Source organism: Egretta garzetta, unplaced genomic scaffold, assembly GCF_000687185.1.
Source record: "Egretta garzetta isolate BGI_Z169 unplaced genomic scaffold, ASM68718v1 scaffold401, whole genome shotgun sequence".
In the NCBI taxonomy this organism is placed as follows: domain Eukaryota; kingdom Metazoa; phylum Chordata; class Aves; order Pelecaniformes; family Ardeidae; genus Egretta; species Egretta garzetta.
In genome coordinates, this window is record NW_009258651.1 from 946,911 (window position 1) to 958,403 (window position 11,493).

Below are 11,493 nucleotides of genomic sequence, written 5' to 3' on the forward strand. Positions count from 1 at the left end.
AACTCCTAGAAAGAGTCCAGAGGAGAGCAACTAGGATGATTAAGGGACTGGAGCACCTCCCCTACCAGGAAAGGCTGAGAGAGCTGGGCTTGTTCAGCCTGAAGAAGAGAAGACTGAGAGGGGACCTCATCAACACGTACAAATATCTTAAGGGCAGAAGCCACGAGGATGGAAGCAGTCTGTTTGCAGTGGTGTCCAGCGACAGGACTAGGGGCAATGGGTGCAAACTGAAACATAAGAGGTTTCAGTTAAATATGAGGAAAAACTTCTTTACTCTAAGGGTGGCAGAGCACTGGAACAGGCTGCCCAGGGAGGTTGTGGAGTCTCCTTCTCTGGAGATATTCAAAACCCGCCTGGACGAAGTCCTGTGTAGAATGCTCTAGGTGAGCCTGCTTTAGCAGGGGGGTTGGACTAGATGATCTCCCGAGGTCCCTTCCAACCCTTGCAATTCTGTGATTCTGTGATTCTGACAAGCAACCTACCTACCACAGCATAAATTCTTCCTAAATTCAATTTTAAGTGGTTAAAATGTGGCTTGATTAAGTATGGACATGCTTAAATTAACATATTAACATTATAGGGAAACACATAATCTGTATTGTCTTGAAAACCTGCAATTTCAAATAGTTTAATTTCTAATGAGAAATTGTGAGAGGGAAGGGTTTACTGTTGAGCAGGCAGACATGGGATGATGTTTCAGTGTTAAGACAGAGCAGTTGGTGCTGCCATTCCAGAGATTTACTCCCATTTGTGTCGTAACTGATGTTAGTAGCCAACCTTACTGGTTTTGTATCTTTGATGAATGAGTATGGTGCATACAGAATGACAGGTTCAAATTTTCTGGTCACTGTTTCTGAAACCTCAGTCACGCTATTACTGCTGTAATCTTACTTTGTCTTGTGTAAATAGGAATTACCGGATAACCCATGGGATAAATTGTCCATCAGCCTGTACTTTGGTGGAATGTCGCTTTCTTCCTTCATGGCATACCAGAAGTACTGTGTTGCTGAAGATTCTCAGGACATACCAGAGCTGGTGAGATTTTGTGTGTCTTCTGCTATTATTATTTTGACATTAAAAAGATAATTCAGTGGCTTGTTGTGACCTTTGATGATTTGTTATTTCTTTTTATATTTCTATAGAGTTTTGTGATGTAAACAGTAGTAAGACTAAGTACCCAGCTCCGTTGCATAACAAGTGTAGATATGATGTGTTGATAAGATTGTATGGAATAGTGAATTGCCAAGAGTTTGTTCTTTGACTCCTTGATGAAAAGAGGTTTTTGCATTTCTGTTTAAAGTCCAATTAGTTTTTGTGTTCCTCTAAAACTTAAAAGGATAGGAATAGGGTAGTATTTTTATCACTTGACGGGCTTAGTTAATCATCAAAATATATTCCAAGGTTGGAGGTATTCAAAAGTAAATTTAGTCAAGTATTTAAACATAAACCTAAGTGATTTCCAAGCCAGTTACCTAGGTTCTTCATTCCAAGTATCTGGGATATTAATCTGAATTTCTTTAGAGGAGGATCGAAATTTTCATTGAACTTCATTGTCTTAACACAAAAAAGTTAGATAAGTACTTTCTCTGTACTTTTTTTCTTGAAATCTGAGGATCAGGTTTATTTAAACTACTGAGGTTTGTTGTTGCGTTTTTCTCTTAATTCTGTTTAAGCCTGCCAATGTCTCTGCTTCAGAAAGCAATTTTGCAATACAGAGTACCCTGCTGTCACTGCTAATGTAAGTCTTGGCATGTATGCCAGTGGGCTTGTGATGCAGTTAGAAAAATCTCTCAGAGTGTGTCAGAACTGAGTAACCATGGAAAACCTAATTGGAAATCAGTCTCGTTGCATAGGAGCTGTACTCATGAGCTATGATCCAGCGGAGCTATGTGCTGTGCATCCTTACAATGGCATGATTTAATGCTCCAAGATTTATTTTGTCATGAACCAAATGAGTTAATGGCCTGTAGAACTCAAACTGTAAAATATGTGGTTCTAGAAGAAGACACACTGGAGCATGCTATGCTACTGAGACAATACGGATCTGTACTTTGCAAAATCTGTTATCTTTTTGAAGGAGTGATAATTCTCATGGCTAAGGAGTTATCCTTTGCCTTTCTCTTAAGGGATAACATGCTCCAGCAAACTGCAGTAACATTGGGCATGACTTTCAGGTTAATCTGTGCCAATTAATTGCTATTATTTTAGTTTTTCTTTCTAAGAAATTCCATATTTAATGCATTTTTAATCAAAGGCAATCAAGTTAGCAAGTTAGTTGGTGTGTTACGACCATTTCAGAGATCCATTCTTTGTATTTTAAAAGTGTTAATTAACTAGTTCTGTTCTGTTCTCTTTTAGGTAAAGCTTTTTTGAAAATCTAAGAAGTATTGAAAGGAAATGTTGATTAATTTTTTTCATCAAGGACATGCTGTTTACAGTATTAGATGACTCCTTTGAACCAGAAATCATACCAAAGCTACTTTGTGTTTTATTACTAAATATGATGCTTAACTAAAGTCTGTCTTGGTCTAGGAGCTACTTGAAGGAGACATTCCTGTTTTGCCTTCGTACATGTTGCCATCGCTACCTATTCCAGGAGATACCTTTCCTGTCAGGGTTACCCATTTGGTGTCCCCTAAGGAGGTGTGTTTTGTAAACTTCTCATACATGTTTCAGACAGGAAATGTTGCAGTCGCATCATTCTGGTGAAAAGGAAATCAATGGCTAACAATTTTCAATAACAGAAAAAAGTATTAGTGAGTTTGCAGAATGCTACTGAGTCATTGATACAGATGGTTGTGTAGTGCAACTGTCTGAATGAACTCCTACATGAAATACCCTCTTGGGTGGGGGCAGAGAAATAAATACTGACCATTTCCCTAAAAAAAAATAAAAATTTTAAGAATTACAGCACTGCAGTCTGGTACTTAACCTTCTATAATAAGAAAACAGGTCACTGGATTTTAACATGGCAGAACAATAATGATTTATCTCTTCTTTATTCTCCAGAAATTAAATTACTGGAATGTTCTTACAGTTGTATTTTACTGCCTTTGGTCAATGATTGATCATTGATTTTTGTGTAAACCCACACAGCTTCCCCTTATTAGTCTCCCAGGCAAAAGGCGTAATGTAATGTTCATTGATCAAATAAAAGATTCCTGTGTGGACTTTGAATGTTGAATGATGAAATGGGAGAACAGGAAGCAATGAGAAGCTGATAGCATTACAAAATCTAACGTCTTCTAAGTGGATTGATTTATACTGAAGCACTTGTGTTTGTGGTTTTGGTAAATCTGTAAACCAAATAACAGGTTTTACTTATTTTAAAGTGATTGCTTTAAATTCAGCCTCATGGTCTAATATAAATGCACCCCACTAATTTACTTGAGTACACATATCTTCAAAAAAAATAAAAAGTATAGTGTACATATACAACCGTTTTGACTAAATACAAGATGGAAGTGTTTGGGTATCTTAGAAAAGGGCTTTTCTTAAAATGTGTGTTCTGCTTCCTCTCTTACAAGAGAAACATAATGAATCTTTTTTGGTTCATTTTATGCAAATGATTTTAACTCTTTTGAATGTGGTATATAATTGTAAGCACTATAGTCTGCTCTGGACTCCTATAGATTTAAGTAGCAGTTGCATGATGGAGTTGCAGCTTGATTATGTTGTGTACAAATTAGAAAATGAAAATCAATTTTCTTCCTGTCTAGTGAATTATAATGCTGAGTTTAGAAAAAATAACCTACTCATTAATTTGTTAGGACTGTCAGTAAAGTATTGTAATGTTCTGAAATGGCTCTTGTTTTAAAAAAAAAAAAGGCATTTAAGTTAGAAGCTGTTATATAGATTGTAATTTGCCTGTGCATATTGTTTAAACTTTCCTTTCCTTGACCTACAGCATTATACTAATGATCCAGTTGTAAATTAGGTGAATGGGATGTCTTTGCATAGCAAACAGAACACCATTTCAGAAGTTCTTCTTTCATTAACTTTAAAATTAGTCTTTGGTTTGATTATTATGAAGTGAGATTATTTACTGAGTAGCAGGAGGGAGGAATCCTAATAAGACACAGATGTGAAATCTATATGGGTATATTCTCTTCTATGTGCATTCCTTTCATTCTTGCTTTTTAACATTGAAATGTGGTGTTAATAAATCATGACTCTCTTCTGCTTTTGGAAAAAAAATTGTGTAAAAATGAAATTAATCATAAATGGAGGAAGGAAGAAAGGGGAGCAAGGATGTGCTGAACCTTTTGAAGAAGGGATCAAGTAATCTTCTAATAATCCTTGATCACTGATGGAATTTGAAGATTCTAAGTCATCTGCAAAAATTGTAATGCGAGAGCCTTTTCTTTGAGTAGGTATATATTTGCCTTGATCATTCTAAGAACCTTACGAAGCAGTCTGCCACAGAGGGAGGTGTCAGCTGTGACTCGGAATTGGAGAGCCTTGATGAAGCCCTGAAATGGTGCAATAAAAGTGTAGAATCTTTCCCTCTTCTGACACACTTCCAAACAGGTATATTAGTGTGTTTATTTTCCCTGTTGCTTCATGTGGATGTATAAAAACCCTGAAATTGTTTCTGAGCAGTAGAAATAATTATATTTCTGTGTATCTCTAAATAAAAGAGAGAGTAAGGAGTACTGCAGCACTGTAATCATATGATACACTGTAATCAGGAGCATAAAAAAAGGAGGCTGAGGGGAGAACTTATCGCTCTCTACAGCTACCTGAAAGGAGGTAACAAGCAATAGGACAAGAGGAAATGGCCTCAAGTTGCACCAGGGGAGGTTTAGACTGCACATTAGGAAAAAATTCTTCACCGAAAGGGTTATCAAGCATTGGAACAGGCTTCCTAGGGAGGTGGTTGAGTCCCCATCCCTGGAGGTATTTAAAAGATGGGCAGACGTGGTGCTTAGGGACATGGTTAAGTGGTGGACTTGGCAGTGCTGGGTTAATGGTTGGACTCAATGATCTAATAGGTCTTTTCCAACCTAAATGATTCTTACTTTATAATCGTATGTTTTTACTTTTTGTGAAGGTGAGGCTTCTGTGTCAGACTCCACTGGAAAATGATGGAAAGAACACAGAATTCTGATGCCTGTTAGAGTTGATGAACTGAGTTTAGATTGCACATGGCAAAAATAAAACTTTTCCCTTAAGGTGACTGTTACTGAAGCTGTAACTGTGAAAATCATGCTATTAAGTATTCAAAAGACAAAAGTTATGTACAGAAAATCATGTTACCAGGAGTTAGAAATTACGTGAACCCTGAAGAGCATCACTTCACTTTAATTCTGCATTTCTCCATTTAGGCAAAAGATGGGCTTTAATTCTCTTGTCCACAGCTGTTGGGCCTAAAATAACAAAGTACATGGTCTAGAACTTTGTGAAGAAATCTTTTATTGCTAGTATTTGGATCTGCCACCCAATAAAATTCTGGTTGAGATTTTAGGCAGCATCTGTCTTGTGTCCTCCAGACTATGGTCTGTTCTCTTACAGATCCATCAAACATCCATCCAACTGAGATGTGCAGATGAGTCAAATTTGAAAAGTTTAAACGTTAAACAGTTCGGATCACTATCTTTAGCAAGCAATTTTCTGTTAATTCTCATCATTGCCATGTGAGGTAGAGAAACTTGACTTAAATTGCATACTAATGATTGTGAGTTGGCGTTTAGAGAGAAGTTGAGGATTCATAGAACAAAATGGTAGCATGAGTTAGAGGAGGAAGAAAAAAATCTTAATCTCTGTCACAAAACAGATTTTCAAGTTCATTTAGTTTGTACTGCACTGTGAGTATATTTTGAGGTGTTTTCTGATGTCTTTTTTCTTTTTATAGAAATGCCTTGCCTTGTAGAATACCAGGATGGTTTGTGGTATAGAGCAAAGCTCCTCTCCATTGAAGAATCTGACCCCACTAAGATGCTGGTACAATTTGTTGACTATGGTAGTTTTCTAGTTGTCCCAACAAGCAGGTAAATACATAAGAAAAAATGCATGTAAATTGCCTGTGTGTGTATGTAGGTGTGCACTTACAATATATGTACTTACAAATATATGTATTTTTACATTTTGTATTGTTTTTATATAACTATAGATATTTACAATGATTCAGCATTAGATTTCAGTTGTAGAGAAAGTTGTTTGGCTGGTTAAATAGTTTCTGTCTGCAGGGTATGGGGTTGTGCACCTGCTTCTCTCTCTCAGGTTGTTCTGAGAAGCCTGTTATTGTTATGCTGGATTTCTCCATCATCTCCAGGTAACTTAACCTGTGAAGCAGGCTCAGGCTTCTAATCTGCTTTTGCACCCAAGAAGCTTACACAAGATAGGGACTGAGCCCTCCAGGTGTACAAACAAATCCTCTGATCCTATGCAACTGCAGTCTGCGTAGAAGACAGCTGGGGAGTAAGATAAGGGAGTATCTGAGTGGGACACACCTCATGCTGCTCATCTGGAAGTTGGATGTTCAAATCCCTGATCTGCCTGGTGCTGAGCCGCTTGGCTGAGTGTCTCAAACACCCCAGGCTTTTAGGGTCCCCTAAGCTTGTCTGAATTTTCTCTCTTGAAGCACTTTGACTTTATATTTTCACTGCTTAATGACATCATTGATTAATTATGAGCATTGATTAATGCTCTTGAGCTCATTGGGGGATCTACAGGTCCTTGCTGAAGACAAGGCAGAATGGGGATTTGAACAGATTTCCCGCTTCACGGACTGTTAGCGTCACGGGAGAGAGTGTGTGTTACATTCCAGGGTTGCACTTCCTGCTCTGCTTCCCCATTCCCTTCCTTCTGGACTAGAAAGACAGAAGAATGGGGAGGTGATAATGTAAAATTAAGGTACCTATTTCCAGTAGTGTGTCTAGAGCACAGCCGGGCTTGAAGCACTTGGGACCGCAAAGGTCTCTGTCATTTTCCAGACGCACCAAAGTCAAAGTGTGCATTGTGATGACTTGCCCTTGCGTTCCTGCACTCACATCTCCGTTAGGCATGTGAGATTCCTCCCCACGCACTGCAGTGGGGAGCCAGGGTGCCTGGGGGGCTGAGGGGTCTGCCAGATGCTGGCCTGCAGCTTGGTGCTTACTGTGCTGAAGTCCCTTAGAGGGACTACCTGATGAACTGTTTGGTGTGCCACCGGCATGTTGTTGTAGAGCAGGGACTCTGATCCCAGTTTTCACACCGTAAATCTGCTACATGAACCACTAAGCTATCCTTTTGTCCGTACTGACAGTTCAGCTTGACAGTGGATTTAGGTGGATTGTTGCAGAAAAACATTTTTCATTTTTGTTTTAGATTGCGTCACATACCTTATCATCTGCTGAAGTACCCTGTTCAGGCAGTACGAGCTCTGTTGGCTGGATTCAAACCTGTTCCATATGACAAAAATGTGAAAAGAATTCCTTATTCCCCAGAATGGAGCGTGGAAGCGTTGTGGGCTATGATGGAGTGCGTTGAAGGAAAACAGCTCTCTGCTTCCATACTTGTGAGAAACTTTTTTTTTTTCTCGTCTCCTAGTTCTTGCTCACTAAGATGCTTACTAGCACTCTTGTGTATGGTTGCTAAATACTCATTTTACTGTGGACCCTCATAATTTAAAATTGTGAACCATTTACCATAAAAGAATGCTGATGAAGAGAGAAAATCATGCCGCGCTCCTCTTAATCCTGCAAACAAAAAATTTCTGAGCACTCACGTTGTTTTAAAACAAGTTTCCTTTACTTAAAAACAGAAATACTCTTTGTATAGTCACAGTTCTCTTTAGGCAGTGAGTACAGCCAGTAAAATACCTTTTACTGTTGGTTAGGTTGAGATTTAAATCTGTTACTGTCAGAACTCTGTCAACTTCTGGTTTTCAGGCTCTTTCCCCAGAGGTCACCATTTCTTTGTATGAAGATGACCAAAGACTAGTTCACATGAAACTGATAGAAATGGGACTTGCAGATTTGGATGAGTGACATGTAAGTACAGTGAATATGAACTACAAACTCATATCATTAGGAAGGTATGATTTCAAAAGTTTTAAGCAAAGTCTTAACTGTCAGTAATGTTGACAACTAGAGTTTATTAAAAAAACCCCCACTCTTCTGCCCAGACTTCTACTCTCTTAATAAAATGAAGTGCTGTTAAAAAAAATAAATTTCCTTGTGTACACGTTACTGAAGCCCAGTCCAGCTTTAAGAACTAAGAGGTACTGAAACAAGGAGCCCTAAGGCAATGTAACAGAAAGAGCTTTTGCTGCTAGCAGCTGAAGAAGGTAACGTGCAGATGTGTGCTAGTGTGCTCTGCCTAACAATCAGAATTGTTTTTCTTCATTTTCAGCATGTGATCTCAATGTCCTGTGCCAGTGGTTCTCAGGCAGACCCACGATAACATACGGATATCCATACCTCTAGTCAAACATGCAATGTTTTAAAGGAAAAGCTGTGAAGTATGCATTGTCTACAGAGAATACTGGAGACTTGGATTTTCAAATTTCTTGGCCAATTCTATGTTAAGTAGTCCTTTTCCCTCCCATTTAATAAGCAGTCTTCTAATCTGTGTTTATAGGTAACGTTCCCAAGACTTTTGAATCTTGAAACAGTGAAACAACATATCCACATTTCAACCTCTTGTCCTTAGAGCCTTAAGTAGTATTCTGTGATAGCCTTCTCATAAGTGTAGATGGAGTTAATGTACAGTAGCAAAGAAACAGATAAAAAGCTGATGGTGGGCACACTCATTCTAGTATCTCAGTAGAAGACTTGGAGGGAAGATGATAATTTTATTACCGTGATGCAACTCTTGTTTATGGTCAGGCACACTGGGTGACAGACTTCTCCTGTACCAGAGTCTGGGATCAGGATTGAACAGTTGGGGGTGGGGGAGCGTTACTGTCTCTGTTCTGGAACATGTTTGCATTGCTGCTGTGTTTTCTGTTTTCAGTCATGAGGAGATGGATGTGGTTTTGGGTGTCCTTGCACCTCCTTCCTACTCCTAGAGCTGCATTGTTGATTCAGAAGTGTTGGAATAAAGAGGAGCTTGCTCAGCATGTATCTGAAAGCTTGTTTTCCTTTACTGCTAGAGTATGTAAGGTTTCTTTGGACATCTCTCTATTGTACTAGTGTAGTATAGACTTATCTAGTAGATTCTTTCACAGTTTTAGTATATATTCTGGTACTAATCAGACATGCTAGATGCTGTGCCACATACCCCCTAATGAGCTGTCATGTGCTTATCTTCAAAACTTATTTCTTAATTTCATTAAAAAAAAAGTTGTTTATCTACCATTTTGAAAGGGATTTAGCTCTGAATTACACAAGAGCTGCTGTTTAAGACTGCCAGAAAAGCCAGGACACACCTATCCACCCAGCCAGGCAGCTGTGGGTGTGAGTGAGGATAGCTTCCACCCCTTGACTAAAAAAGGGCACAGGCACAGTAACTACAGCGCTTGCTTTCACTGGGGCAGGAAGGGAACAAGGGGAAGAAGGTGCATGTCTTCCTTCTCTGGCCCAGTAGAAACAAATTTTTCAGCATCCACTACAATGGAAGGTTCAAGCAGACACTCCAGCAGTGCACTTTGCTTGTAGGTACTGTGGAATTTTAAGAGACAAGCCAGCTTAAAAATGCCTGCTAGGTAAAAGAATGGGATGAGATGACCGTTGTTGATTTCTGGTGTTGCCTCCCACATTTCTGAGTGGCTCAGAGAATTAACCCGTCCCGTAGTCTCATCTCTCCTAGCCTTACAAACATAGAAGAGCAGTTTACAGGACAGAAGTTGGGATCTGCTAATGCCATTGCCCCCTAACTGTGAGATTAAAAAAAAAAAAAAAATATTAGGAAGGAAAAAGCCTAAGGCTAATGAAAAGGGAATGCTCCATTCATTTACTCATGTAAGTCAATAAGTAAACTGATACCCAGACTCTTAAATCTGGCCACCTGCTGTATTTCACCACAGCAGGGGTTCCCACAGCACAGCCTTTTGTCTTGGATTGAGGAATCGTCTCTTAGATGTCTAAAATAAGGTTATCTACAGCTGTTTGATGAATTTTCACTGACAGATGATTCAAAAAACACCCTTTAAACCACACATGACAGAATAGTGAATCAATAAACAGCTTGTTAAAAGTAGAAATGGGGAAAAAAAAAATATCAGAAAATGCTCTGATGTGGTAACACCCACTGAAAAATAAATTTATTTCAGGAAAACTATAAACAATATATACACAAAAAGCTTCAAGGGGTTTCTCTGCTTGTTTACGGGATTGTACATTACTTTTGCTGATGTGCTAACACTTGCAGCAGTTTTGACATTACCTACAGCTTAGTGTCCATGATGACATTACCATCCTTGTCCTTCACTCTTACTCTCCCAGAGACATACTTTGTTTCCTGCTGTCCATTCACGTACACGGTCTTGACGGTGCCATCTGGATACTCCCGTCTCTTGAACTGTGATGTGTGTAGTTCTCTCTGGCCATTATTGAACTCTATCATCTTGCTTCCATCTCTGTATTAAATAAATCATAGAAGCGTTTAGGTTGGAAAAGACCTTTAAGATCATCAAGTCCAACCGTTAACCTAGCCCTGCCATCCCACCACTAAACCATGTCCCTAAGCACCTCGTCTGCCTGTCTTTTAAATCCCTGCAGGGGTGGGGACTCCACCACTTCCCTGGGCAGCCCATTCCAGAGCCTGACAACCCTTTCTGTGAAGAAATTTTTCCTAGTGTCTAACATAATAATATAACATAATCCAGCAGATTTCTCGAATGCATTGAGGACAACTTCTTAAGCCAGGTAATAGACACCCCTACCCGAGGGGATGCGATACCGGACCTGGTGGTCACCAATGCAAGCGAGCTCGTCGGAGATGTCAAGATTGGAGGCAGCCTGGGCTGCAGTGATCATGTGCTGGTAGAGCTCACGCTCCTGAGGGAAATGGGAAGGACAAAGAGTATAGTCAGGACCCTGAATTTTAGAAAAGCCAACTTCCAGCTCCTCAAGGAGATAGTCAGTAGGACTCCCTGGGAAACGGCCCTCAGGGACAGGGGAGCAGAACAGAGCTGGCAGATCTTTAAGGAAGTGGTCCACAGAGCGCAGGAGCTATCGATCCCTAGGTGTAAGAAATCAAGCAAAGAAGGGAAGAGACCAGCGTGGTTGAGACAGGAGATGCTGGTCAAGCTAAGGAGGAAGAGGGAACTGCACAGGCAGTGGAAGCAGGGACAGGCATCCTGGGAAGAGTATAGGGAAGTGGTCCGGTTGTGTAGGAATGGGGTCAGGGAGGCGAAGGCGCAGCTGGAGCTTAACTTGGCTAGGGATGCAAAGAATAATAAAAAGGGATTCTACAGGTATATCAGCCGGAAAAGGAAGGTTAAAGAGAGTGTACCCCCGCTGATAAGCGAGACCGGCAGGCTGGTAACAGCAGATGAGGAGAAGGCTGAGGTACTCAACAACTTTTTTGCCTCAGTCTTCACTGGCAACCTCTCTCCTCACCCCTCCC

The 11,493-nt window shown here is 39.9% G+C and overlaps 2 protein-coding genes across 2 annotated transcripts in view; one reads left to right on the forward strand and one right to left on the reverse strand.

The window, feature by feature from the left end:
- RNF17 (ring finger protein 17) overlaps positions 1 to 7,970 on the forward strand; it is a 46,516-nt gene extending 38,546 nt beyond the window's left edge. The window contains exons 31-36 of the mRNA XM_035903774.1: positions 910 to 1,035; positions 2,533 to 2,643; positions 4,374 to 4,530; positions 5,855 to 5,990; positions 7,309 to 7,498; positions 7,872 to 7,970. Of these exons, the coding sequence (XP_035759667.1) occupies positions 910 to 1,035; positions 2,533 to 2,643; positions 4,374 to 4,530; positions 5,855 to 5,990; positions 7,309 to 7,498; positions 7,872 to 7,970 (819 nt within the window). The remainder of the gene's footprint in view (positions 1 to 909; positions 1,036 to 2,532; positions 2,644 to 4,373; positions 4,531 to 5,854; positions 5,991 to 7,308; positions 7,499 to 7,871) is intronic.
- A 2,261-nt stretch (positions 7,971 to 10,231) lies between these two features.
- Positions 10,232 to 11,493, reverse strand: part of CENPJ (centromere protein J) — a 19,804-nt gene continuing 18,542 nt past the window's right edge. Inside the window, exon 16 of the mRNA XM_035903773.1 lies at positions 10,232 to 10,501. Coding sequence (XP_035759666.1) covers positions 10,309 to 10,501 — 193 coding nt within the window. The 3' untranslated portion in view covers positions 10,232 to 10,308. The remainder of the gene's footprint in view (positions 10,502 to 11,493) is intronic.